Here is a 25,679-nt window from a genome sequence, read left to right as displayed (position 1 = left end):
TTTAATGTCCTTGTTCTTAAAAAAAATATACCTTGTTCAATTTCATCACATATTTATACTACATTCATAATGTATATAAGAGGAATATAATAAATCTATACATATAAGTATATAACGGTGTCATGTTTCTTAAAACACTCAGTTTGAGGTTTGAAATTTAATTGGTGATTATTAGCATCCATTTGATGGAAAATGATAACATTAAAAATAAGCGGGTAAGTGAATGTCGATCTGCTGTAGGTACAGCAGGCAATTTATAATGGATTGTATTAAACTTAAATTCAATGATATAATATCATTGTATAAGAAAAACTATTCTGAGCGGAGACGGTTTGTCAGTCTGGATATTTTATATTGTTATTACTTATTTATTATGGCCAGTAAGTTGAATTAATATTATAATATTATTATTTTTTTATTCGTTTCTATGGTGATAAACAAAGCGTTGGAAATTAAAATCCCGTTTTTGTGGTTTTTCGTAATTTGTCGGTGGTTTTTCCCGTGGAATTAAAAAACTATTGAGAAAATAGAAAAATAAACTTTTTAAAGTACCATCTTGATCCAATTTCCTAAAAGATAAGATACTATATGTTGAAATCTCCTTTTGGTAGAAATGTTGTACACAAGATAAAAAAAAATAAACAGTGAGTGGTGGGCAGGTGGCGATGAAAAGGATCCCCCCGTGACCTTTTTTTCGATGTTTAAGAGCTGATAACCATAAATTATATTGTTAATGATCAAACACTGCATGTTAAAAACCAACCATACCCTCTCTCCCACGACAAAATCATTTGCGGTCACTGTGTATTACGTAAACCGAACATATTAAAATCTTTTAATGAATTCTGTGGTTTATAATTGCCTTTAAAATTTAAATATATACAGAACACAGGTACTATAATATATGTTAGTAGTGAGTTAGTTCTCAACATAATATCATAGTCTTGAGCAGTAAATAATTTTTCCTAACTTGAACTAATCCACGGTGTCATAAATATAGGTAATAACAGGTACATTAATACATTAAACAACGACTTTTAAATATTGTCAATGACAAAACTTATAACTCTTAATGCTCAATAGACAATTTTTTAAATTTGGACAAAATTACATATTAAATAACCAAGAAGGATGGTTTTAGTTAGTTTGTTCTAATTTGATAATAATAATTCGACTTACCGTCTGCCGTAATAATAATAACTAATAAGTAATAACAATAGTAAGTTAAAATAATATACAATATCCACACTGACAAACAGTCTCCGCTCAGAATCGTGTTTCGTATACAATGGTATTATATATTATTGAATTCAAATTTAATACCATCCATTATACTGTGACCCACTTATAACGTACTGTACAGCAGAGCGACATCCACTTACCCACCTTTTTTATATTTCTATATTTTTAATTTTATTATTTTCTGTATGCACTGAGGTCATGATTTAATGATAAAAATATGCACTTTGTATCTTTGTTCAATGTTCATATACCTAAATATGTAAGCAAATCTGTATGTTTTATTTTATCATTTTGGTTATAATGACAATCAGTATTAAGTTGTTATGACTATTTTGACCCTTGAATGTTATTATAAACGGTGTTGACTGTATATTTTAAATGTATATGATTACAACTTGAACTGTGGTATACGTATACGTATCAGTATCCATTGATGAGTTTTGTGATTCTGTACAATAAATGGAAATTCGTCTGTGGTTGCTCTGATTTTACATATGTTTATTGGCAAATTGATGAATTATTTGGATTCATCGATTTCCATTTTTCCGTTCCCAATGTCCAACAATTTGTTGTCATGAAATAAATGTTCAGCGGATGCATCATGTTATAATTGTACACAAGTACTGGTCTTCGGAGTAGTTTTCTGCACGTGTAGGCATTTTACACGTTTAGTGCAAATTTAATGCCGAATTTGAATTCATTGCACGCAAGCGATGTACTAACTTTACTTGTCAAATCAAGGATTTCAATGGCTTTAAATCTTTTCCTGAAAACGCAAAATATTCTGAAAAAAAAAACCACGCGTAAAACAGTACCGTAGTTTTTTAGTCTATAGCGGACAAAAATAACGTTATAATATACATGTATTATATAGATACAGTAAGTTATATTCAATAACAACTATTTTATTATCTTAACCATTTAAATAAACAAAAAAAGGTTCGATTTGCGTGAGTTGAAACAAAATTCATGTGTGAGATAACCCTTTTAGCGACCTATTTATGGGTTGAAAAACGAAGGTACATCCTTCATCGAGTTTCAAGGATTTTATTGATATAGCTTTTATTGAAGACGGTCAGGTAGTTTTTAAGTTCACAGAAGACGAACAAACAAACATTAATTTTTATATTATATTCGATAAACATAAAATGCCTTTAATCATTAAAGTGTGCATTAAGAAGGAATAGTGGGAATAATTAATACAACATTTATTAAAAGATACAATAAACAATTAATATTAAAATGTTAGTAATTAGCACAGTATGACTAATGAGTAATGAGTAAATGAGTAATGTAAATTAGTACATTAGTACATAATGCGCATTGTGGTTAAAAAATCAATTAGTTACCTGTTTTTAATTGAGTTAAGTTAATTATTTTCAATTTTAATTTTAAAGTCTTAGGGTTAAATATATTATTCGATATCTACCTATATTAAGTTATATTTCTCAGCTTAAGTAGATGAACTTTGACTTATCAAAACTATCCCAAGTTAATTGTCCACATTTGATGAATATTTTCATAACTAGCACTTATGTAGATAGGTATATAAAACGCACATAAAGAAATAATATTGAAGCATATTAATTAATGTTTAAAAAAAAAAGTGTTGCTTAAACGATATATATAGGAGGATCAAGTACTAAGGATGGTAAATAATTGTTCATTACATCATGATGTATATATTTAACTATAAATAAAATAATAATCAACAAAAAAATAATTGATTCAATATTTTAAAATACGATTTGAAAATACGGTTAAAATACGGTTAAAAATAAATACAGAATGTGCCTGTCTAATAAAAAAAAAAACCTGATATACATATTTACAAGATCTAAAAAGTTTTTTTGTGAATAAATAATATATTATTTGAAAATCAATGCAAATAAAATACATTAAGTACTTATAAAGTTACAAAGAATTAAAATAAATACATTTTTTTTTCTTTGTACACAAAAATTAGTGATGATGAGGTGTATAATATTAATAATAACTAAATACTGTGAATTACGTACATTATATGAACATTGCCCAGGCATTGCCCAATGGCTGGTATGTTTACAACGGTAAGGATGTATACAATATACTCATTTATTATGTAAGGTGTTCCTATCAAATAACTTTAAAACATAGTTAAAGTATTTGTTATCTGGTACATTTAAAAATGGAAAAACCAATTAAAAGTTATATAAGATATAAAAGATATATAAGTTTTAGTTGGTACATTGCACAAAGTACTTAATTGTCAGGACAGAATAGACAAGATTTTTCTAGCTATAAAAATAATAATTTTAGATGAAATGGTCTAGTTTCGTGTTCCAGCACCTGCGAATTAAAAAAATAAAAACTTATAACGTCCATGAACACCCGATAGATTTATATCACATTAATGCCTATATTTATTATGTAATAAGAAAATTGAATGCCTATATTTATTATGTAATAGGTACGTTTTATTTGTTTGTAGTTGTTCCAATTATTAAACATATACGTTTTAAGCATTATTAAATCAATTGTAATTAATGTAACTTACACGATCTATAATTATTTTATCATATTAATAACATAATAGATAAGTATAATAATATATAAACGTTTCATTTCTAATAAGATTATATCAATTTAACCAATAAATTACAAGTATCAAATAGTTTAATCTAAACCGTTCTATGAGTTGTGTATATTAACTTTTAAAAAGATGTTCAAAACCGAACTGTTTTATACACTTTTGACTTTTTAATTTAATTTAATTTGGTAAATATAAAATCATTTTGTTTTTATTTCTTGATTAATCTATGTGAATTTATCAGTTTTTAGTAATTTTGCATAACCGTTGTTTTGAGAATAAATCCCTATAAAATGTACTCATCGTCTCAACGTTATGAAACCCAGTAATTATTAAAATACAAATATTTAAATTTATTTTACAATGTACATAATATTATTAAAACTAATATTAATTATTATGTATACACAGTACACACACATAAACTATATCGATGCTTAATTAAATTGAAATATTTGTTTATTAAAAAATGATAATTATTCTCGTTTTAGACCATTGTTAAATCAAAGGAAGTCAAAAGTAAAGTGGAACCAAAAACTGCTTAAGTGGCCTTTTAATGGGATTTTATATGGATTATTATTACTTGGCGCTATTTATCTTTTATACGTTTTCATTAAGTATGAAATACAACCAGAAACCAGTTATACCACTAAGGTAACTTAATTATTATGACCATACATTTTGAAATAGAAAATATTATGTTAAACAATTTACTTAAGAAACTTGTATAGAACTAAATATTTAAAAATTGTCTAATACTACGACTTTTTGTTTTGTATACTATACCTACTAATAAACAATACTAAATACTCTATACTAATAAACCTATAACCACAATTTAAAATACGTCTTGCTCATAAAAAAAAACATTCAAAAACTATACATTCGAAAATACTATTGTATTTTTATGTGCGCAGACTTTTTTTAACAGCAATAAGTCTATAGGATTTCTGGATTTATAATAACTAAAACATTCTTTATCAAAAAAATACGTGTCTACTCTTGCGCGTAAATGTATCTCGAACATCGATTGTTGTAATTATGGTATAATTCATTAACCATTTTCTACTGGGAAATTATCATAGTTGAGCCGAGCGCAACACTCGGAGACGACAAGACAGACGACATTACAACATTCTTTAACCAGTTTAACGTTCATGTTAAAGTGAATGTCACTAAATACATTGACTTTAAAATAGTTTACTCAAATATATTTTAATATACTTTGAAGTATTAACAATCGTATACATATACCTTATACACATATTATTATAAAAAACAATATTAAAACTTACAATATTCAATCCACATATTAATTAATGAGGTTCTCAATCAAATTTTAAATACTATAATTTTGAAATGAAACATATTGAATACGAATACATATTATATAATTTAATACAACTACCCACCTTCTATATTAATGATTACACCTGTGTAAAAAATATCATATACGTTTATAATTTTCAAAATAATGAATGACTTAAGTACTTACGTTAAAAAAATCATTTAAGTTTTCCAAGCAAATCAATAAAAATAAAATATTTTTTAAAATTGTATTTAGCTTCGATTCTATAATTATTACATAGTTCATATATGATTATAGACAAGAAATTCTCAACATATTTTAAGTATTGCAACCACAAATGATGATTACTTAAAGCAATGTGCTCCTCAAGTGAAATGTAATCCATTCGCTAAATACAGAAGCATAAATGGATCGTGTAATAATTTGGAAACACCTACGTGGGGTGCAAAAGATACACCATTTCTTCGTTTGCTTAACGCTAATTTCAGTGATGGTAATACCATTGTACAAATATTAAGTAGTAAACAAATGGTAAATAGGTATTGTTCTTGTAGTGATGTAGTACCGTTGTGTCCATAATATGGTAAAAATAGAATATAGTTTATGTTCATAATAATTAAATTAATATATTATTCTTGATTTGTTTTTTCTATTTTTATGTATTTGATTTTTTATTATATATTATATCCATTAAAAATTAAAAATCATAATTTAAATTGAGGGGATTGCAACACCGTATATTTTATACGTTGTAGACCAAAAAGTGTTGGTAAATTATACATATTTTGGAATATCCGATTTTAATTTTTTGTACATGTATGAACTCTTTGACAAAATATTTAGGCTTTTCTAGGACTTTTAATTTTTAATTTTCTTAAAATAAAGATTTTTTTCAAAAATTTCATGAAATATTTGCATTACGTTTGTATTTATTTTGGGTACATTCAATTTTAAATCAAAAAAGTGAATCCTAAGAGCATCATAGTCTAAAAGCTTATAAATGCAATCATTTTTTTTCGAACATCAGGATGTATGTTTAATTTACTACCGCTTTTAGAAGTTTTTATAGTTATGCAAACAAGAATATATTTCATTTTTCGCAAATTATTGACATGTGCGTGCGCCTGCGAGGGTTGCATCCGTTGGCGATTACAGCGATACTTGGGAACACACACTTATGTTCATATACTACTCACACATAGTCATAGCCCAAATGTTCATGTCATGTGAATTGCCTAAATATTGCTCATTGATGCGCTTAATATAAGACAATTATAACCTCTAGATTTATTAAAAAAATATATATAATTCTAAATTAAAAATATGAAAAAGTTAGACATATTTTAATGGAATCAACATTAATCTTTTTAGGTGAAAATATTGATTAAAATAATATTAATAAAATCTGATAAAAGCTAATGTATTCAAATATTTTATATAAAAATATTTTTTTAAGAATAGATAGCTTAGGTAATAACTAATAAGGTAATAATAATAATAGTAACTTGTGATCACTCAAATATGATATTAAATGTTTATTTTAAGATTTTAAAATTGAAATTTAAGTGTTATAATATTTTGAAAATTCAATGTTGGTTAGGTTTGAAACTATAACTATATTTTAAGGTTTTTATAAATTTCGACTGCAAACAAATGGAAGTGCATTACCTAGTCCAAGAGTGGTCAACATTAAACTCTTTCTGAATCAAGAAATATATCGAGTTGATGAAAATAATGTACTTTTATTGCCATTTGGGCAGTTGATAGCTCATGACGTATCAGGTCTGTTTCTCGACATTCCAAAAAGCGACAAAGGTACGCAATCGATTTTCAAATAACGTAAATCGTTAAATTTTGATATTTGTATGAAATTTAATTTTAAAAAGTTTATTTAAATTTGTTTTTCGAGTGCAGGTGGAGTGATAGATGGTTGCGTCGATGAAAATGCAAGAAAAACATTTACACAGTGTCAAATGGTGGTCGAAAACCCACCTGACGACCCTGTTTATAGTAAGCATAACATATTTTGCATGGGGTTATTCCGTTCGTTAACGTCGAGGAATTACAGCTGTCCGTTATACCCCACAACGTTTGTAAGTAAATTGTTAACGTTTTCCGCGTACGTTGATAATGGTCATACTGGAGATTTCAGATTAACAATAATACTCATTTCATCGACGCATCCGAAGTGTATGGGTCGGATGAAAATTATGCACTGCATCTCAGAATGATGGAAGGCGGAAGACTTAATTTCTCAACAAGCGCCAATGGGCAAATGTTCTGTCCATTCTTGGCCAATAAAAATCTGGACCTTACTGTACATAAAGAAACCGACATCGAATATGACACAGGTTAATACAAACTATACGTCGAATTGGCGATATCATTATAAGTCGGGTATAGGTATATATTAATTATTAATTATTCCATGAGTCTGTGTATAATGTATTCACTTTTCGTCAGGAGATATTAATATTCTTTTATTTAGATTTACATTTTTAAGATTATTATGATTACTATTGATTAAAACTCTCATTAAAGTGTTATGAAACACGGTGTTTCGTTTTTTTTTAATTTCACGAGTGGCTATCGCAAATTTGAGAAAAAATACCTGAAGAACTGGTTTTTACGTTTTAATACTAATGTCACGTCTGCAACTGAACCGTATTATTTTATTATTATATTTAAAATATTTAATTTAAAACATACAACTATTTAATAAACAATATCTACATAACGTATAGTTTTTAGAATTTGTCATTTTTTAAAATTAATATATAGATTCTGTTCATAGGTGATCCGGATAATGGAAATCAAAATTTAGGAATAACTGCGATGCAGACGTTATACTTAAGGTATCATAATTATATCGCTTTTAAACTATCAACTATAAATCCTCATTGGTCAGATGAAACGCTTTATCAAGAATCTCGCAGAATAGTCATTGCAACTATTCAACGTATCACCTATAAAGATTTCTTACCTATAATAATTGGTATGCTTAATATTAACAACAAACAGCATAGTTAAAATTTTAAAATATTCAAATATTATACTTTTGTGTATTTTCATTTTAAACAGGAGAAAATTTTCAAGAAATATATGGATTAAATAACGAGAATATTTATGACCCTACAATTAATCCATCTACGTCTCAAGAATTTTCAACTGCTGCTCTCCGAATCCTTCATTCGATTATACCTGTTCAATTCAAGTATGTAATAAATAAACATTATTCCATTTTGTGCATATTATTATCAATAATAATTAAAATTAATTCTTTTATAATAGTTCAAAATTAATTTTCTCAATATGTGCTTTTAAAAATATTTTTTTTAGTCAAATTGTAATCATTTTTCAATACTAAAAAAAACAAAAATATTTTAATTTTAAATTTTTTTAAGTTGTTCACTTTTTTAAATGGAAGCATACATTTTTAATTTCATATTCTAAACCTGAATTTTTGACTGAGAATTTTAATTTATAAAAATCGAATTTCTAATGAAAAAAAGTTATAAAGCTATATATACATGACGTCACTAAAGTTTAAAGTTTCAATGAGTAGAGTAGTAGGTATTCAACATTTAAGATACATTTTTCCCACTCTATTTGGCTGAAAATTCTAAAAACTTAAAAATTATAACGATATAAAATATAATTTTTTTTCTTCATTGATGTTTTCTTTCGACTTCAAACTATCCAAAATTAATATTTCCAAAATCTGAAGACTTATTATTATAAAAAGAATCACACTTTTTAGTATAGATACTGAACGTAAAATATTAAACTAATATTGAATTGTTGGTATTAGTTTTATAAATAAGGATTATAAAACAGAATATTCAATTAACATTACGGATTGGATGAGAGAATCAAACTTGTTACCTTTACAAAATAATTTTGATAAATTACTCAAAGGATTTTTGGAGACACCTGGTCGATTGGTTCAGCCTTCGTACAACTTTTACGTGATTATACTATTTCACAGTTCCCTATATATTATATTATTTTGTATTCAATATTCAAATATATTTACATTTTAATTTTATAGATATCCAACTACATGCTCGCTAAATTTAACGAACCTCCATATACAGGACGTGATTTACTGACCATTGATATTGTTAGGGGTCGTGATGTGGGATTACAACCATATAATTACGTCAGAAATTTATGTGGAATTCCGTTGGCGAATGATTTTGTAGACTTAGTAGATCTGATTGATATAAAAGTATAGTTAATCATCAAATAGATATAATTTGAAAAATAGAAATATACAAATTATTATAGTTCTAATTTATTTTAGGATATAATGAAGCTAAAAGAACTTTATAACTCAGTCAATGACGTTGACTTAATGGTAGGTATTTTGTTGGAAAAACATAGTGACGGTGCAATTGTGGGTCCTACTGCACGATGCATAATTGCCGATGGTTTTTATCGATTTAAAGCTGGAGATCGATTTTTCTACGATGTACAAGGACAACCAAGCAGTTTTACTGACGGTAAATAAATCGAATACTCCGAGTACAATATACATTTTTCCAAATACTTATATATATATTATGTCTTGTCGTATACGCTGTTTTTAAATAACCATGGATCGAAAAATTACTTTGGTTAAAAAATACGTACAGGCAACTGGTTTTATTATTGTAAACAAAATTGGTTTAATATAACTTTGAAGTATACACGGCTCTTTTTCGCAAAAAAATGATGGTATTTTGTAATTCTGTGTTAAAATTTAATAGTACATTTAATTTAAATAATTTTCATAGTTGTACCTTTTTAATATAAATAATCATTGATTTTATTGGTGTAATAATCAAAAAATATCAACTTGGTTTAAATAATATTACTACAGTAATACTATTACGTATTACTATACTAGATTCCTCTACTATAATTGACAAACACAAAGCGTTATTGAATTATACAACATCCTGTCGACTTAAATCATTAAAAAAAAAAGTTTACTTTGTCTGTTGATACTAAAAATTGTCTTATAATTATATTACAAAATGATACTTTCAAAAAAAAAATCGGCCGTTCCTTGAATATTTTTTATTGTTAATACTTATTTTAAAATTCGTTGCTTGTTCTATGACAAATAAATACTGCATTATATTATGACGTAATACTAATAACTGGAAATGTTTTATTAAGTAGTATGGTTACACTATATTATAGTGGTGTAGATATGTATAATGTATGTCATATACTATTATAACTACCTATGTATAACATTAAAATATAAAACTGCATAAGAGAAAAACGATTATATGTAATAAATCAATCAAATGTTTTCTAGGTCAATTAAATATGATTCAGAAAATTACTTTTGGCCATGTTATTTGTGCTACTTCAAATGTGGACCACGTACAAAATGACATTTTTAAAATAGTCGACCACAAGTAAATATAAAATATATAAACATATATTGTTGTTTTCCATTGTTTTCCATTGTTACTAAATAATAAAATATTAAATGTATTTTTAGTTTATTTCCAACGAGCAAACTGAAATGTGACGAGTACGATTTGGATTTTAAAGAATGGGAAGAATCAAATGACCAAAAAGAGTTGTGATTAAATCAAGATAAATGTTTACTGCCTATAAAATATATTGTTCATAAGACTATTAGACCTTTTTTTTATTAATTCCTTGTTTTCAAATTACATTAAACTATATAAGAGTGGTAATTTTCTTTAAATTATAATACTATATAGGTATGAATTGAGTTTGAGAAGGTCTAGATTATAAGGATGTCAATTAAATTGATGTCTGAACAACATTTTATAAAATGTTTACCGTATATTCAATATTGGTATTTGATAATCGATTTCATATTTATATTCTGGTCAAAACGATCATCATAATAATATGTATTCATTATTGAAATATACTAACATAGTAGTTTAATTTAATATTCACGCAATACGAACTGTGTAAATATTATATCATATCACATATTATTAGGGCTGAGGATTTCTATAGTACTTATAAACCTGGAAATATGTATGCACTTATGCACAAAAAAAACAGCAAATGTGCACTTAAAATATGCTTTAAAAAGTGTCTAATGGTAAAGTGGACTTTTGGTACTTAAATTATACAATTAATATGAAAACAAAAATATAAAAAGATAGTTTGTTTAGGTATTTACTTTATAAAAACTTGAAAAATTAATAATTAGCAATTAACACTCCCTACTACACGCGTTGTAGTATTATCGGCCAGATAATCGACCGATATGTTGTGATTAGTGTGGTACTAGTATATTTTTAAATATTAAATTTTCCAAATATATACATAATATAATATGCTCTCAATTTTTCAAAGACCAACATTTTACACTTAAATTTTAACAAACATTTTTCAAAATATTTTCTTATTTGTTCTAACTAACTTTATTAGATCGAAAACTGGCAAAATATGTTTATATTTTTTCTAATATACTCAAATATGCATTTATACGCAATAACGACAAAATATGCAAACATTTTCAGTGTAACTTACTGATATTATGAAACATATTTATACATCACTTACATTATTCTGCGACCTTTTTTGACAAATATGAAAAAACTAGAAGTCCTCAGCCCTACATATTATTATTATCTAATATGTATAATTTAGTGACAAAACGGTCGATCGCAGACGGTTTTTAAGTTAGTCCTAAATCAGGGTTTATTTTATTTATAGTTTAAGTGTTTTATATGGTACGTGCACATAATATACAATCACGGTGTAAAACGTATTAATGTAAATACAAAAAGTAGTAAGTACTTTAATTATTTTTGCGTTGCATTATTATTCACTATTCTACTGGAAATAATAATAATACACAATATTATAACTTGTGAATATTTTTATATATTATATAAAAATTATGAGTGTATCTGTAGAATATATTAGAAACGAGTTAATTCGACTGAATATGTTAAAACATACGTGGGAATACCGCTCAGTTAAGTTAAAAACTACACCAACATTACCATGATCTCAACCTTCGATAATACGATCTAAGATTTCTTTATGCGTAACATAAAGCGAATGCAGCGCTATCTAAACTAGCCACTAGGTACTAAATATACTATACATATACATATGAAATATGTATATTTTAAATATATAAGAGTATACCATAAGAACACACCAATGTAGGTGTTATACTATGCATTAGACGCGGTTAGGCCATTCAGTATGTTAAATTAAGAAATTCCAGTTGGCAACCTGTTTCCCCAAGGCCTACGTTAGAACCAGTACCTATCAACTTCCAGTTACCTGTCTTCGAAACTTTTCGGTTCATTCCGTTATGATATTACGGCGTTAAAGTCCATGGAAACACATTGTGAACATAAAAATATGCACCTATAAATTGTGTATGAAACCAACTCAAGTTCAAAACAGCCAAAATAATCAACGTAAAAACATATAAATGTATGGTACTATGTTCACCGTTCACGCATTTATAATTAAGAATCCAAATAATATTGGTTTCATTTTTAAAATCTAGGCAAAGTAAGACAAATGTTTTTGTTCATAAAACAATTAGTTATTTCTAATTATATTTATATTTGTTCCTTATATTCGTGTTTCAATAAAAATACATTAATTTATTGTAATTTCTTGCATATTTTCATCGATTGAATAATTCAATTTTTAATTTTTTTCCTGTATATAGTTCCTTATATAATAGCATTATTATTTATTATAGTCTTAAAAATTAATTTGGATTTAAAATAATAACAAGAACAACAAAACGACATTTCAACGATGCGGCGGGGGTCAAGGAGTCGTCAAAAAGACAAAAACCTACACATAGTAAGTTGATAGTTGGATCCGAGCCACATCAAACGTGTTTCAGTGAGTTAAATATTCTCGTAGGTATCGTGTAAAACGTTGACTGTAGATAAAAACATATTATTATCCAAGAGCCATTACATATTTACTTCTTTCAATAAAATATATTATATATCTTTATTTTTTTAGATTGTAATTTTCATGAACTATATTAGTATTATAATCTTTTTTTAAAACAAAAAATATTTTTATCCTAACAGAAAAACACCAAAATAAAATGAATTTATTTCCTCCAAGTGGTGAAACACAGTGAGTATTATATAATATATTATTATAATATAAAACTATGCACACATTACATATCATACAAATAGGTAGAACAAAATATACTCTTACAAGATTTTGAATAACAGTACTCATTGTTTATTTTTCTCATTTCAGATCGTTGTTAAAAAACAGTAATTTCAACATGAAATGGAATAATAAAGTGGTCAAGTGGACTTTCAGTATAGTTTTGTTTGGTTTGTTGTTACTAGGTGCTATTTGTCTTGTGCAAATTTTCACTAAGAAAATTCAGGTGGAATCTAATGCAACTATAAAAGTACCTAATATAGTTATACTTATAATAATAAATAATATTTTTGCAATTAATACTAAATAACTAAAAACGTTTTTTTCATTTTATAATTAAAATTTGAACTTGACATTTTTATAATTGTAAATCGATACAAGTACAACTTATGATGAGCGTCGTATTAAATTAGCAAACTCTTTCCTCGAGCATATAAATGTAATACATTTTTAGGGGAAAAACCACAATAATGTTTGAAGTATTTTTTAGGCAATAACGAAATAAAAAATTATTTGTAAATAAATCGTTATTATACGTTTGAGTTAAACTTCAAACGCTCTTAAAAAAATAATGTTACTTTACGCTAAATTGTGTGTTAATTTTAGTTAGATAAGTTTATGAACTATCTTGTACTACCTAGTAGATCATTACTGATAAACAAAAATGTTTTCCATACATAAATTGAAAATAAACTAAATAGGATAACAATTTTAAATATCTATAAAATAGAGCATACAAAATTATATCATGTGTAGTAAATGCAATTATGAATATTTGGTTAAACTTTACATACATGCTCCATTGCGGGCTCCATTTACAGGCTCCCATCAGGTAGTAGGTACTGGAGTAGAACCGGGAGAGTATACCATCGGGAGAGTTTAAAGGTCATTAAAATCGGGAGAGTTTACAATCGCCCCTTTTTCACGGCTAATGGGAATATCCTCACGGGACACCCTGTATATTATATCTTTACAATTAGTTATAAGTCTTTTGTACTCCAACAATTACATCATTACATCAATATTATTATATAAATTTAAGTTATATTATGCTATTATTACAGAAAAAAAATCCACTACACATCACGAGTATTGCAACCACAAACGATGACTTTTTAAAGAAATGTGCTCCTATCGTTAAATGTGATCCTGATGCCAAATATAGAAGTGCAAATGGTTCTTGTAATAATTTGAGGACTCCCACATGGGGTGCCGCAACAACGCCATTTTTTCGTATGATTGATGCCAATTACAGTGATGGTGAGATATTAAATATTTTTACTTTAAAAATGTAGAAAAACTTCAATGCCCATACGCATAGTCAATTTATGTGACACATGAATGTATTATGCATACGTACTGTTTGCATATTTTTATGCCTACATATAACATATAGCAATTATAACAGTTATCACTTTTATTAGATAAAATATTACGGACGTCGCATCCGCATATTGTCTTATAATCCATATGTTGTCTCCGTCTTACACACGTGCGACATAGCAAATTTTTGTTCACCAGTTTCAATAGTGTGCTGTTAATTTTGATATTAGAGTGAATTGACCTATTATCAAACTTTTAGGTGAGAACTTTATCTGTTTTCTCTCTTTGGTTTTTTACGGTATTTTAACTTTTAAGTGAGTATTATGAATATTTAAAATATTAATATATCTGAAAATGATCATAATTCACTTTAAAATTAAAATATCAAAAAAAACCAACAAGAGAGCATAGATAATATTCTTACCTTAAAGTTTGATAATAAGTCAATTCACTCTAATATCAAAACTAATAGCACACAATTGAAACTGGTGAACGAAAATTTGCTATGTTGTACGTGTGGAAGATAGACACTACATACAACATATTATACGGGTACGACGACGTCCTCTTAAATCACCTCATTAAAATATATATTATTTTACTATCGTTTGTCAGGCTTTATTTGTTTAATGACTATTTCTAAGCTTCTTAACACCCTTTATAGTCACATGGTTAGAAAATAAATTAAGTACAAACACGCAAGTAAGCCTGTTGAAAATGTTTTTGTTCAAGCCAATTTCTGAAACGGAAAGCAATACAATTAATTTAAACAATTATTATAATTTTGTTAGTTTTGTTTGTTAATTGCTCGTTAGTTCGGCCCCTGCTTGAGTACGGATTTGAAAGAGTAGAATTATAGAAAATTAATAAACAACAACATAAGATTTCTTCAAAATATTTTTGGCGGTTATGCTGATGTCCCGTCGCTCCTTTCCCTTATCAACTTTCGGGTCCCCCCACATCCAACTAGCTATATTTCTCCATTTTCTATTCATAAACACTACGTACAACTCTACTAACTACAGTAGGAATAATCCAATTGACTGATTAATGCGTCTTGCCAACACCTACCCTTTATTTCTGTTATAATCTGGTTACCTAGTTCTTTCTCACTTTTACTGAACTCGTACTATATATATATGTCTACTACCTACTGTACTTTGGGCCAAGTCTGTACTTAGGTAATTGATAAATAATAAAAAAAAAATAATAATAATTTAGCTTTTCATCAATACTCTCATTGAATTGCCAATGTTCAAAAATAATGCAAAAATGATCGCATGACAAAGCCATACAAATCAGCTAAAGCCTAAAAATGCCAGATATTAATATTTTATATTCATTTAGGCTATTACGCGTTCCGATTACAAACAAATGGAAGTGCATTGCCTAGTGGAAGGATGATAAATGTTAAAGTCTTTATGAATCATGAGATATATCGCGTTGACGAAAATAATGTACTTTTATTTCCATTCGCACAATCATCAGCCCATGACATATCGGGGTTGCCTAATGATATTATATTAAGAAAGGATGGTAAGTTAATATTTTACGACCAACTTGATTTTTATAGTCATACCTAGTATAACTTTATCAAACGCATAATTTAGGCACAACAATAGATTGTTGTTCGGCTGAAAATAAAATAAAGAAATATCCACAATGTCTTGAGATTATCGAATCAACCGACGATCCTGTTTATAGTACGTTTAATATAACTTGTACGGGTACATTCCGTGCAATGACATCGAGGAATTATTACGACTGTCCGTTATACCCCACAACATTTGTAAGTAAAATTTTCTTTAATTTTCATCACATTGCATAATCAGGATCTAATTAAAAGAAATGCAAAATAAGCAAAATATGCCTATGTAATCAAATATTATAGTTAAGATTAAAATATTATTATACCTATTAATGCCCTAAACTAAATTATATTAGTAAAAGCAAATAATGTAGATAATTAATTAAATTATTTTTACCTAATCAATAAATTACATATTTTATTATTGTGTACTATTATATTATGTTAACTCAATAATATGTCAATATAACTGTATAAGACTTTTTACATAAATACATAATATAATATAGGTAGGTACTTTATATGTAATAATATTTTTACATACAATTAAAGGCCTCTATGTCTAGGAATTTAGTGTAAATGTGCTTGTTAACCTAATAATATTATAATTCAGTGCTAGAAATGCTATTACCTATTTATATACTACAATAATAACTATACTTAAATATCAGATCAATACCAATACACATTTCATCGACGCGTCTGAAGTGTATGGATCAAACGAAAATAATGCACAACACCTTAGAACTATGGATGGTGGAAGACTGAATTTCTCAATTGGTGACAATGGCCAAATGTTCTGTCCATTTCTACTCAATCAAAACAAGGAACCATCAATTGAAAATCCAAACAGCCATATTAAATATGATACAGGTTAATATAATTTATTATTGGGAGTGTCAGCGCCGACGTATTTTTAGTATATAAAAACTTGACTCACTAGAAAAAATCTGTCAGTGTCGCTCGTAAGAGGGTGGCACAAATGCCTGGGAAAAATTTTTTTAATCATTTTGACTTTTAAAATAAATAATAATATATAAAATTGTCTTCTATGTTAATACTGTATAATTTTTAAATGTCACACTTGGATAAACTGACATAGGATACAGTCATAAAAGGACAGAAATATCATTGAGATTTTAATTTTACCAACGTTGACATCATAATAAATTATAAAATAGTGATATTATGTAAAATTCATTATTATTATAATAATCTATTTTTTACATCATGGTTGAGCATGTGATCAAAATATTTTTATTTTATATCATAATAGTGTTTATACTATGATTATCAAATTAATGACCAGTGTAATTTTTAAAAGTGAAAGTCTCACTCCTCGTGTAATAGTCAGATTTTTATAATTTTTTTTTATTTGAAATATAAAAACTGTATGCAGATTAAATAAGACTTGAATTTCAAAAAATAAAATAATTTCTGTCTAATTTCTATATTTGAAAACTAGATTCTGAGTGGAGCAATGAAGTATTGATCTTGTAATGATGTGTGTTTTTTTCCTGTCTGTCATTGTCATCACTCATCTTATGGAGCAGTGAAAATGCTTTGATTTTCTACTTCAGCATCTTTTCTGGTAGGATATTGAATCTAGTTGGTATTTCGAGGTCAAAAGTAAAATGTTTTCATTAGTTTTCATAAGCATCGGGAAAAACAAAAAAAAATTAATTTAAATATTTCATTATTACATTTAAGATAGTTATATAACAATTGTATAAATAAAAAATAAAATTTTATCGTTTTAAGTGAGAAAACTAAATAATATAAAAAGCGTGGTTTTTACAGTAATACGTCATATTTATAAAGAAAACTATTTTTGTAAATTACTATTGAAACTAAAAGCAAAATATGTATGTATTGAATAGTTGGTAAAACTGCGTAAATTTAAGTATCACTCCTTAAAAGTTCAAAAATCACTAAAACACTTAAAATGTCAACATAATATAGCAATTAAAAAAAAAAAAATTAATTAAAATAAAAAAATAGTAAGTTGTTGTTAGGTGTAAGTATATAATGTAATAACTGTGTAAAAAAAATTCTATTTTTATCGTTGAAGTGTAAAAATTAAATAATATAAAAAATATATAAAAGTTTGAAAATATCAATAAAATAATGTATATATTTTATACAAACAGCTGTAAGTCAGGTGTGTGTTAATTAATTCTTTTGAAATTCTGGTTTAAGCGTCAGAATATTTTAACGATAAATTATTGATAAAAGAAAACCAATAATTTTTTAGTTTAAGAAATGGTACTTGCGTGCCGAAAAAATTCGTGTTTCATCCCACTATGCGTATTGTGCATGGTATATTCAATTAATCACGGAGTAACTGAAATATTGTACAGTTTTGAAGGTTGAATCTATTTTACTACAGCATTGATCAACTGCAGCCTATATAAACTATACTATCTCAACTTTAAGTAAACGTGTAGATATTTTTACAGGAGATCCAAAGAATGGGAATCAAAATTTAGGAATTATTTCAATGCAGACCTTATTCTTAAGGTTTCATAATTATGTTGCTTTAAAGCTTTCGTCTTTAAATCCATTTTGGTCCGATGAAATTGTTTATCAGGAGTCGCGAAGAATTGTCATTGCAACTATTCAACGTAGCATATATGAAGATTTTTTACCGATTATTATTGGTACCTAAATATTTAACATTATATTTGCGATTAAACTAAAATGCTAAGAATATTGGCAGTAAAATGTATCATTAAGTAATTTGGTTTTAGGAGATGATTTCCAAGAATTATATGGATTAAACCAACCAAATATCTATGATCCTAGTTTAAATCCCTCGACGTCTCAAGAATTTTCGACTGCTGCTTATCGAGTCCTACATGCAATTATACCCGCTCAGTTAAAGTATATAATATAATAATTAATAATACATTTTAAATTCTTGTTTAATTTAAGCGTAAATTGACTAAGCCACTAATTTTGAGTTTTGAAATTTAAGTTTTATGAACAATAATTACCAAATAGAAAACCGGGTAAGAATTATCGATTGGATATTAGTCTCAGACCCATTACCCATTGATAATAATTTCGATAAATTGTTAAAAGGGTTTATAGAGACTCCAGGACGAATAGTTCAACCTTCTTACAATTTCTACGTAAGTTTCTCGTTAAATTATTTGTATTTTGTTGAATTATTTAGGTATTTAATTATATGCTTGTTATACCTAACGATCCTACATAATATAAAAAACATGACATATCAAATAAATTTGTATTCTTATTTTATTTTTTTAGATGTCCAACTTCATGTTCCTTACAATAAACAATTCTCTATTAGCTGGGCCTGTCTCACTCGATAATGTTAAGCTCCGTGCACCTCAGTTCAGTACTCGTGATCTGCTATCAATTGATATTTTAAGGGGCCGCGATGTGGGCCTTCAACCATACAATCATGTCAGGCATTTTTGCGGATATCCGTTGGCCAAAGATTTTGATGACTTAGTGGATCTCATACACATAAAAGTATATTAAATGATCAAAAAATGCAAATAGTAACTAATATTTAGACATTATATTTAACCTATTAACATAATATATTTATTATGTTCATTTAATTTATACTTATACTGTTATAAGGAGGGGCTTGCACCTGAATTAACCAAAACCCGTAACACACTTAAAAACCCTTTAAAAATCAATCAACCGAAACCCATATAACCCGAATGATTCAATTTTCAAAACACCCGAATAAAACATTCTGATTAACCCAAAAGCCGGATAATTTTTATTTTACAATCTTCTAAAGTGATATATCATTTTGTACCTATGTATATTATGTGATTAGTTCGATTTTCTAGTTATTTGTTTAATAATGACAATATTAGGGCTAAGGGGCTAAACAATAAAATTAAAAAAAAAAAATCTAATAAAAATAACTTAAGAAAATTGTGTTTTATCTGAACTACTTAACACCCAAACGTTTGCTTAAATTATTGATGCAACACCCAACACCTGAAACCCGAGTAAGCCCTGGTTGTAAATACAATTATTCAATTTTAAATTGTATAGACAATTAGAAACTAATATTTTTTACTTTTTATTTTAGGCTATAGCCCAATTAAAAGAACTTTATAACTCAGTGAATGATATAGACTTAATGGTAGGTCTTTTATTGGAAAAACACAGTGACGGTGCAATTGTAGGTCCGACGACACAGTGTTTGATTGCCGACGGTTTTTATCGATACAAAGCGGGTGATCGATTTTTCTACGATGTACAAGGTCAACCCGGTAGCTTCACCGATGGTAAATAAATCATAAATATAATTAATAATTAGGCATTATGCATTTATACAAAATTTTAATCTTTTATTAGATCAATTAAAAGTGATTAAGAAAATTACTCTCGGCCATATCGTATGTGCTACTTCAAACGTAGACCATGTACAAAAGGACATTTTTAAGATGGTCGATCACAAGTAATTATAAAATTATTGTTATAATTTTCCAACATTATTTAAAAAAATGTTTGGTGTGTTTTTAGTTTATTTCCTACACTCAAACGGAAATGTGACAGCAGGGAGTTCTATTTGGACTTTGAAGATTGGAATGACTCAAATGGTCGACCAGAGTTGTGAATTGATCGATTTAACATTTAGACATTTTTTGTATTTATATTTATGTGTGTAATATACTAGCTGAATTTCCCTGGCATAGCCCTGAAAAATAAGTTGTGATTGTTTAACTTCACTTGGGTGTAACTCTCTGTGGAAGCAATGTCTTTTTAAGTGTAAATTATATTATACTAGCTGAATAACCCGGCGTTGCCCGGGAAAATAATTGTGATTACTGATTAATTAACTCTTTTTGGGTGTAATTCGATGTGTATAGGTACTTATGGAAGAAAAATCATATTATGCGAACAGTATAATATTACCAGGTAATTAATTTTATTCCAAATATCAAGTTCGTACTTTTATATTTTAAAACCAATATTGTATATTTAATTAAGATATTGATTGATAGATGGCGCCAATGTTGTATTCTTACAACCCCTTATTTTTCCCTTTAGGAATTGAATTTCCAAATTAGCAGACGCCTAAGTCATAATAGCTATCTATATGCCAAATTTCAGCCAGATCCGTCCAGTGGTTCCACCTAGGCGATGATGAATCACTCAGGACAAGTCATTTTATATAATATATAGAGATTTTAATTTAGAGTCATCCTGACTGGCGTTGTCCGGGAGATTCGCTTATGATTATGCAAGCAGTAATGCAGTTTATTATAAGGTAGACAATCTACCTGTGGTAGACCACACGTAGTGCGTTGTATGTATGTGTATAATTTAACTCTAAAGTATCAAAGTTATACCAAGTTTGTCGTTTTTACTTAATTCAACCTACGGTGGATTGGATTCAACCAGTCGTTTTTCATCCTCCGGAAAAAAATATCAATTGGTATAAAATTTTAATCAACCTAACCGTACTAAATCCGATGAACAAAAAAACTAACCAAACATTCGTATGTATAGATAAAGAAGAAAAGTAAAAAGTAAAGAAAAAAAAAACAATGCAAATAATATTATACTATTATTATTTTAATCTGCAACCAATAGCAACCATACAACAAACGACATTTTTATTATTCAGTTTATTTTTTCTGGTCAAATGGCTCCACTGTCATTTCATCGCCACCATACATTGTTTTCAGAGCCGAAACTTTATAGGACTAAATTTATGTTTAAGAACATGCTTTGTGATATCCTCTTTAATTTCAAAAAAATATGAAGGAAATCGGAAATCGGTCTCAAGTAATTAGGGTCCATTTTTATATATAGAAAGGTTTTGAATTCAACAACATTCACTCTATATAATATATAATATTATGGTTAATTTTTTCAAATATAAAAAAAAAAAAACTATAAAACCTATACATTTTCAAAAAAATATATAAAAAATAAATCCAAGAATTTCAAACAATATTATAGATTTTAGAAAAGTTTTGAATTCAACAACATACACTCTAAACTAACCATCTGTATCAGGTATCCTCCGGTGTAAAATTGCTAATCGTCTTATCCACTATACTCAGTACTCACATCCTAATTTTTTTGTTTCTATAAATTATTAGTTTACGAGTATCCGTAACAGACACAATTACACAAGATAAAAACACAGGAAGTGGCTCTGATGTATGTATATTACATGTATAGTGGGCTGGAACCCGATTGAGCACAGTTTACCTTTTTCATTACCCAATTGAGCATAGATACAATTAAACAATAGAAATCCAAAATATAACACGATTGAGCATAGAAATAAGTACAATGTTGCCGTTACACACATCAAAATAAAAATTAAAAAAAATTGAAATATTTACAGGAATTATTTTATAATAATCATCAAGCTATTAATTAGTGTATAAAAATATAAAATTAAATTATTTTACAAATATATACAATATACATAGTTTATGTCCAATACAGATTAGTCTTAAAGTTAATAATAAAATAATAATTACATAATATAATAAACAATATTAAAGTTCATTTGTTTTATAAATATATAATATAATTCATATCCTATACAGATTAGTCTTAAAGTTAATTTATATATTTGATTTGAATATTTGTATTATGTGTCAACGTTTTAAAGTGGTATCCCTAAATACTTGTTTCCCACTTTTAATAAATATTTTAGTAAATCTTTAGAACATTTATTTCTTAAATATTCATCGTAAGCCATTATAGTTGCATTAATTTTTTGCATTTCAATAAAACTCATACTTTTATAACTGTCGGTTTCAATTGACCGAATTTTTGTCATCGTTTCAGCTTGCGTTTCTTGTAAACCCATAATTACCAAGTGTATGTGTGGGTGAGACTTATAAAATTGTGAATTGTAAGTTCTATGAAAACTTTAAAAACCACAAATAATATCCAATCTTACAGTCGTACAGATAATCTTAATTGGCGTAATCGACAATGCATGAGTGCACCTATTTCGACGATTATGTCGATCCTAATTTCCTACACGACTCGTATATTATTTATCGATTATACTCGTGCCGCTTTCAAAAGATGGGAAACCATGATTGAAAATAATCACCATTCTATGTTAAATACCTCCCATACGACTAGTAAAGCACAAAGATTGACAAATATTCCCACCGGCTTTATATATAGGTACTAGTATTTCAAAATACGAGTGTAGCCTAGCTGGTTGTAGTCGGACAGAAAAATTGGCAACGTTGCATTCATTTGACTGTGCTCAATCGGGTTGTTAAAAAATATGGATCGTGCTCAATCGGGTTGTTTCAAAATAGGGACCGTGCTCAATCGTGTTTACCGGTATAGTGTATACCATTGAGTCACTGTAATGTAGGTATATACGTTAAATTTGAATTCAGTGATAAATATGAGAGCCGAGAGGCATATCAAATACAATCCTTACCAGAAACGGTGGTGTCAGCCTCTACTTCTAAGGATATTTTATAATTTATTTATGAAAAATTGTTTGTAATTTATTGTTTAGGGTTCCGTACGGTAAAACGGGACCCTATTACTATAAAGCTCCGCTGTCCGTCCGTCCGTCTTTCACCAGGCTATATCTCATGAACCATGAAAATTTGTAAGTTGACATTTTCACAGATAACGTATTTCTGTTGCCACTATAACAGCAAATACTAAAAATCCTAGAATATATAATATAAGCAGTGTTGCCAACATGTTTATAGATGATGGTATGGTCACAGAATATATGAAATATTTCGTATATTCTGTGGTATGGTACTCTTCGTGCGCGAGTCCGACTCGCACTTGGCTGATTTTCAATTAGTAATAGCATAATAGCTATTCAAAATCGTTATTATATTATATAATTATTGTTATAAACTTATAAGGCAATTATGAAGTACAGTAGAAACGTAAATAAAACGTAAATAGGTTCATGGTTTAAAAAGCTTAACACTAAACTAAATATTTTGAAATTTTCATTGTTTATAGAAAAACGATATAAATTAAGTAATAATGGAATGCTCTAAATGTCCACAGTTAATATCTTTTAGTTTACAACAAAATATCATAACTCGTTTGAGGAGAAATCGTTATTTTCTGTCTGAATAATTTATACCTATCTAGTTAACTGACTTGATAAAAAATACAGAAGGAAAAACACTTTTACTAGTACGTATTTTTGATATTCTTTAATTGTTAAAAGAATTCAGTAATAATGTTGACTATGTATTTTCGGTACTCTTTAATTGCTAAGTCTAAAAGAATTAATAATAAGGAACTATTTATATTATTGTTCAAGCTTTATTACTCACAAATAAAAATGTCAAGTGTCTATAAATAGTACAAAAAAAGCCAAAATATTTTGAATGAAATTTTATTGACAGTCATAAAAAAATACTGTGGATTCACGCTCAACATTTTGCTTTTAACTACACCATTAACAACTTATACACACAACCTTGTATTACATTTTAAAGTTTTGAATCGCTTTGATGGAACAAAGAATTATTTAGGTATCGACAATAATTTAATAAAAACTTTAAGACAATCAAAATTTCCTCATGGCTCGAAAAGAGTCGAAATACTTTGAAAAATGTATCATATATGGAAAATTGTCATGTGAACATTTGGTGAAAATGTATAGTATCTATGGTTCTTAGTTTGAAGTTGCACTAAAAAAAAAAATCAATTTTGTAATAAATTAATTTAGCATAAAAATTCTAATTTTTACTGAATTGTTTTTTTTTGTTTATTCTTTCAATTTCAAAAACTACCGGGAATTTTTAATTTTGATCACTTTAATGCACCATCTAGATTCTAGGTCTTCACCTAGACTTTCCTATTGAAAAAGATGCTGAAATAAATGTTTAAAGCATTTTTACTATCCCAAAAATTCGTGACAGATGGAAAAAAAACACTTCATTGTAAAACCAATACATGCATCGCTATACGCTCTGAATTTAAAACTGAGATACAAATACCAATACATTCATTGCCCCCCTCAGAATCTACATCTTATCTAAAATAAAACTTGTAAACAAGATTTATCATGTTAATGTTATGAGTTATGACTTATGAATAAATAATGTTTTGTTTGAATATATACAATGATATAAAATAACGGATATTCCTTTAATTGATTTGTGGTCAACGTTTCGTCGAGCCGTTTATCTATTCTAAGATAGTATATTAACATTTAATGTACCTCTAAACCTCTTACACAGATTTTAATGTACACTTAAATAATATACTAATGACTAATGATTAATATTTATTGTCGCTATCAAATTATTTTACTACATAACAAATCAGCTATTTATGTAATTAACACGTAGGTTAGGTTAGGTACCTTACAACTTTTATTAATAGATTATTATTTTGATTAAGTAATTATTTTTCTGATTATCAAAAGCTACAATCAATCTGTATTGAACAATATATTTTATAAGTTATAACTAATATTTTTATTTCATCATTTTAATATTATAGATAAAAAA

General features: G+C 27.3%; 2 protein-coding genes across 6 annotated transcripts; both read left to right on the top strand.

Annotated features, from left to right (window-relative positions):
• Window positions 1-3,858: 3,858 nt before the first annotated feature.
• Window positions 3,859-10,760, top strand: LOC132941940 (chorion peroxidase-like). 3 transcript variants are annotated; one of them, XM_061010198.1, is made up of 14 exons: window positions 3,859-3,999; window positions 4,056-4,136; window positions 4,303-4,465; window positions 5,418-5,613; window positions 6,747-6,935; window positions 7,035-7,213; window positions 7,273-7,471; window positions 7,915-8,115; window positions 8,202-8,334; window positions 8,932-9,088; window positions 9,172-9,351; window positions 9,427-9,625; window positions 10,432-10,534; window positions 10,621-10,760. In XM_061010198.1, the coding sequence occupies exons 2-14, from the start codon at window positions 4,105-4,107 to the stop codon at window positions 10,706-10,708; spliced, it is 2,019 nt and encodes a 672-aa protein (XP_060866181.1). In that variant the 5' UTR covers window positions 3,859-3,999; window positions 4,056-4,104; the 3' UTR covers window positions 10,709-10,760. The 3 variants fall into 3 exon arrangements, with proteins under 3 accessions (XP_060866181.1, XP_060866182.1, XP_060866180.1); XM_061010199.1 differs by having other exon boundaries at window positions 3,873-3,999; window positions 4,063-4,136; XM_061010197.1 differs by having other exon boundaries at window positions 3,889-4,136.
• A 1,671-nt stretch (window positions 10,761-12,431) lies between these two features.
• Window positions 12,432-20,895, top strand: LOC132941646 (chorion peroxidase-like). Of its 3 annotated transcripts, none has more exons than XM_061009788.1 (15): window positions 12,432-12,644; window positions 12,841-12,947; window positions 13,187-13,235; window positions 13,368-13,527; window positions 14,342-14,537; window positions 15,948-16,136; window positions 16,211-16,389; window positions 16,860-17,061; window positions 18,648-18,848; window positions 18,939-19,071; window positions 19,166-19,322; window positions 19,462-19,689; window positions 20,273-20,471; window positions 20,542-20,644; window positions 20,710-20,895. In XM_061009788.1, the coding sequence occupies exons 3-15, from the start codon at window positions 13,204-13,206 to the stop codon at window positions 20,801-20,803; spliced, it is 2,073 nt and encodes a 690-aa protein (XP_060865771.1). In that variant the 5' UTR covers window positions 12,432-12,644; window positions 12,841-12,947; window positions 13,187-13,203; the 3' UTR covers window positions 20,804-20,895. The 3 variants fall into 3 exon arrangements, with proteins under 3 accessions (XP_060865771.1, XP_060865770.1, XP_060865769.1); XM_061009787.1 differs by having other exon boundaries at window positions 12,841-12,989; XM_061009786.1 differs by having other exon boundaries at window positions 12,841-12,989; window positions 13,116-13,235.
• The last annotated feature ends 4,784 nt before the right edge of the window (window positions 20,896-25,679 follow it).

This window comes from Metopolophium dirhodum, chromosome 3 (genome assembly GCF_019925205.1).
Source record: "Metopolophium dirhodum isolate CAU chromosome 3, ASM1992520v1, whole genome shotgun sequence".
NCBI lineage: Eukaryota > Metazoa > Arthropoda > Insecta > Hemiptera > Aphididae > Metopolophium > Metopolophium dirhodum.
The sequence above is the reverse complement of the archived record's forward strand: the minus strand, read 5'-3'. Positions and strand labels throughout refer to the sequence as shown.

Excerpts from the sequence above, each read along its gene's own strand:
- LOC132941646 (XM_061009788.1), top strand. The coding sequence starts at position 13,204 with ATGAATTTATTTCCTCCAAGTGGTGAAACACA. Across the intron at positions 16,137-16,210 it reads TATTATATTAAGAAAGGATG|GCACAACAATAGATTGTTGT; the intron begins GTAAGTTAATAT and ends CGCATAATTTAG. Across the intron at positions 20,645-20,709 it reads TTTAAGATGGTCGATCACAA|TTTATTTCCTACACTCAAAC; the intron begins GTAATTATAAAA and ends GTGTGTTTTTAG.
- LOC132941940 (XM_061010198.1), top strand. The coding sequence starts at position 4,105 with ATGTACTCATCGTCTCAACGTTATGAAACCCA. Across the intron at positions 5,614-6,746 it reads TAACGCTAATTTCAGTGATG|GTTTTTATAAATTTCGACTG; the intron begins GTAATACCATTG and ends CTATATTTTAAG. Across the intron at positions 7,472-7,914 it reads CGACATCGAATATGACACAG|GTGATCCGGATAATGGAAAT; the intron begins GTTAATACAAAC and ends TTCTGTTCATAG.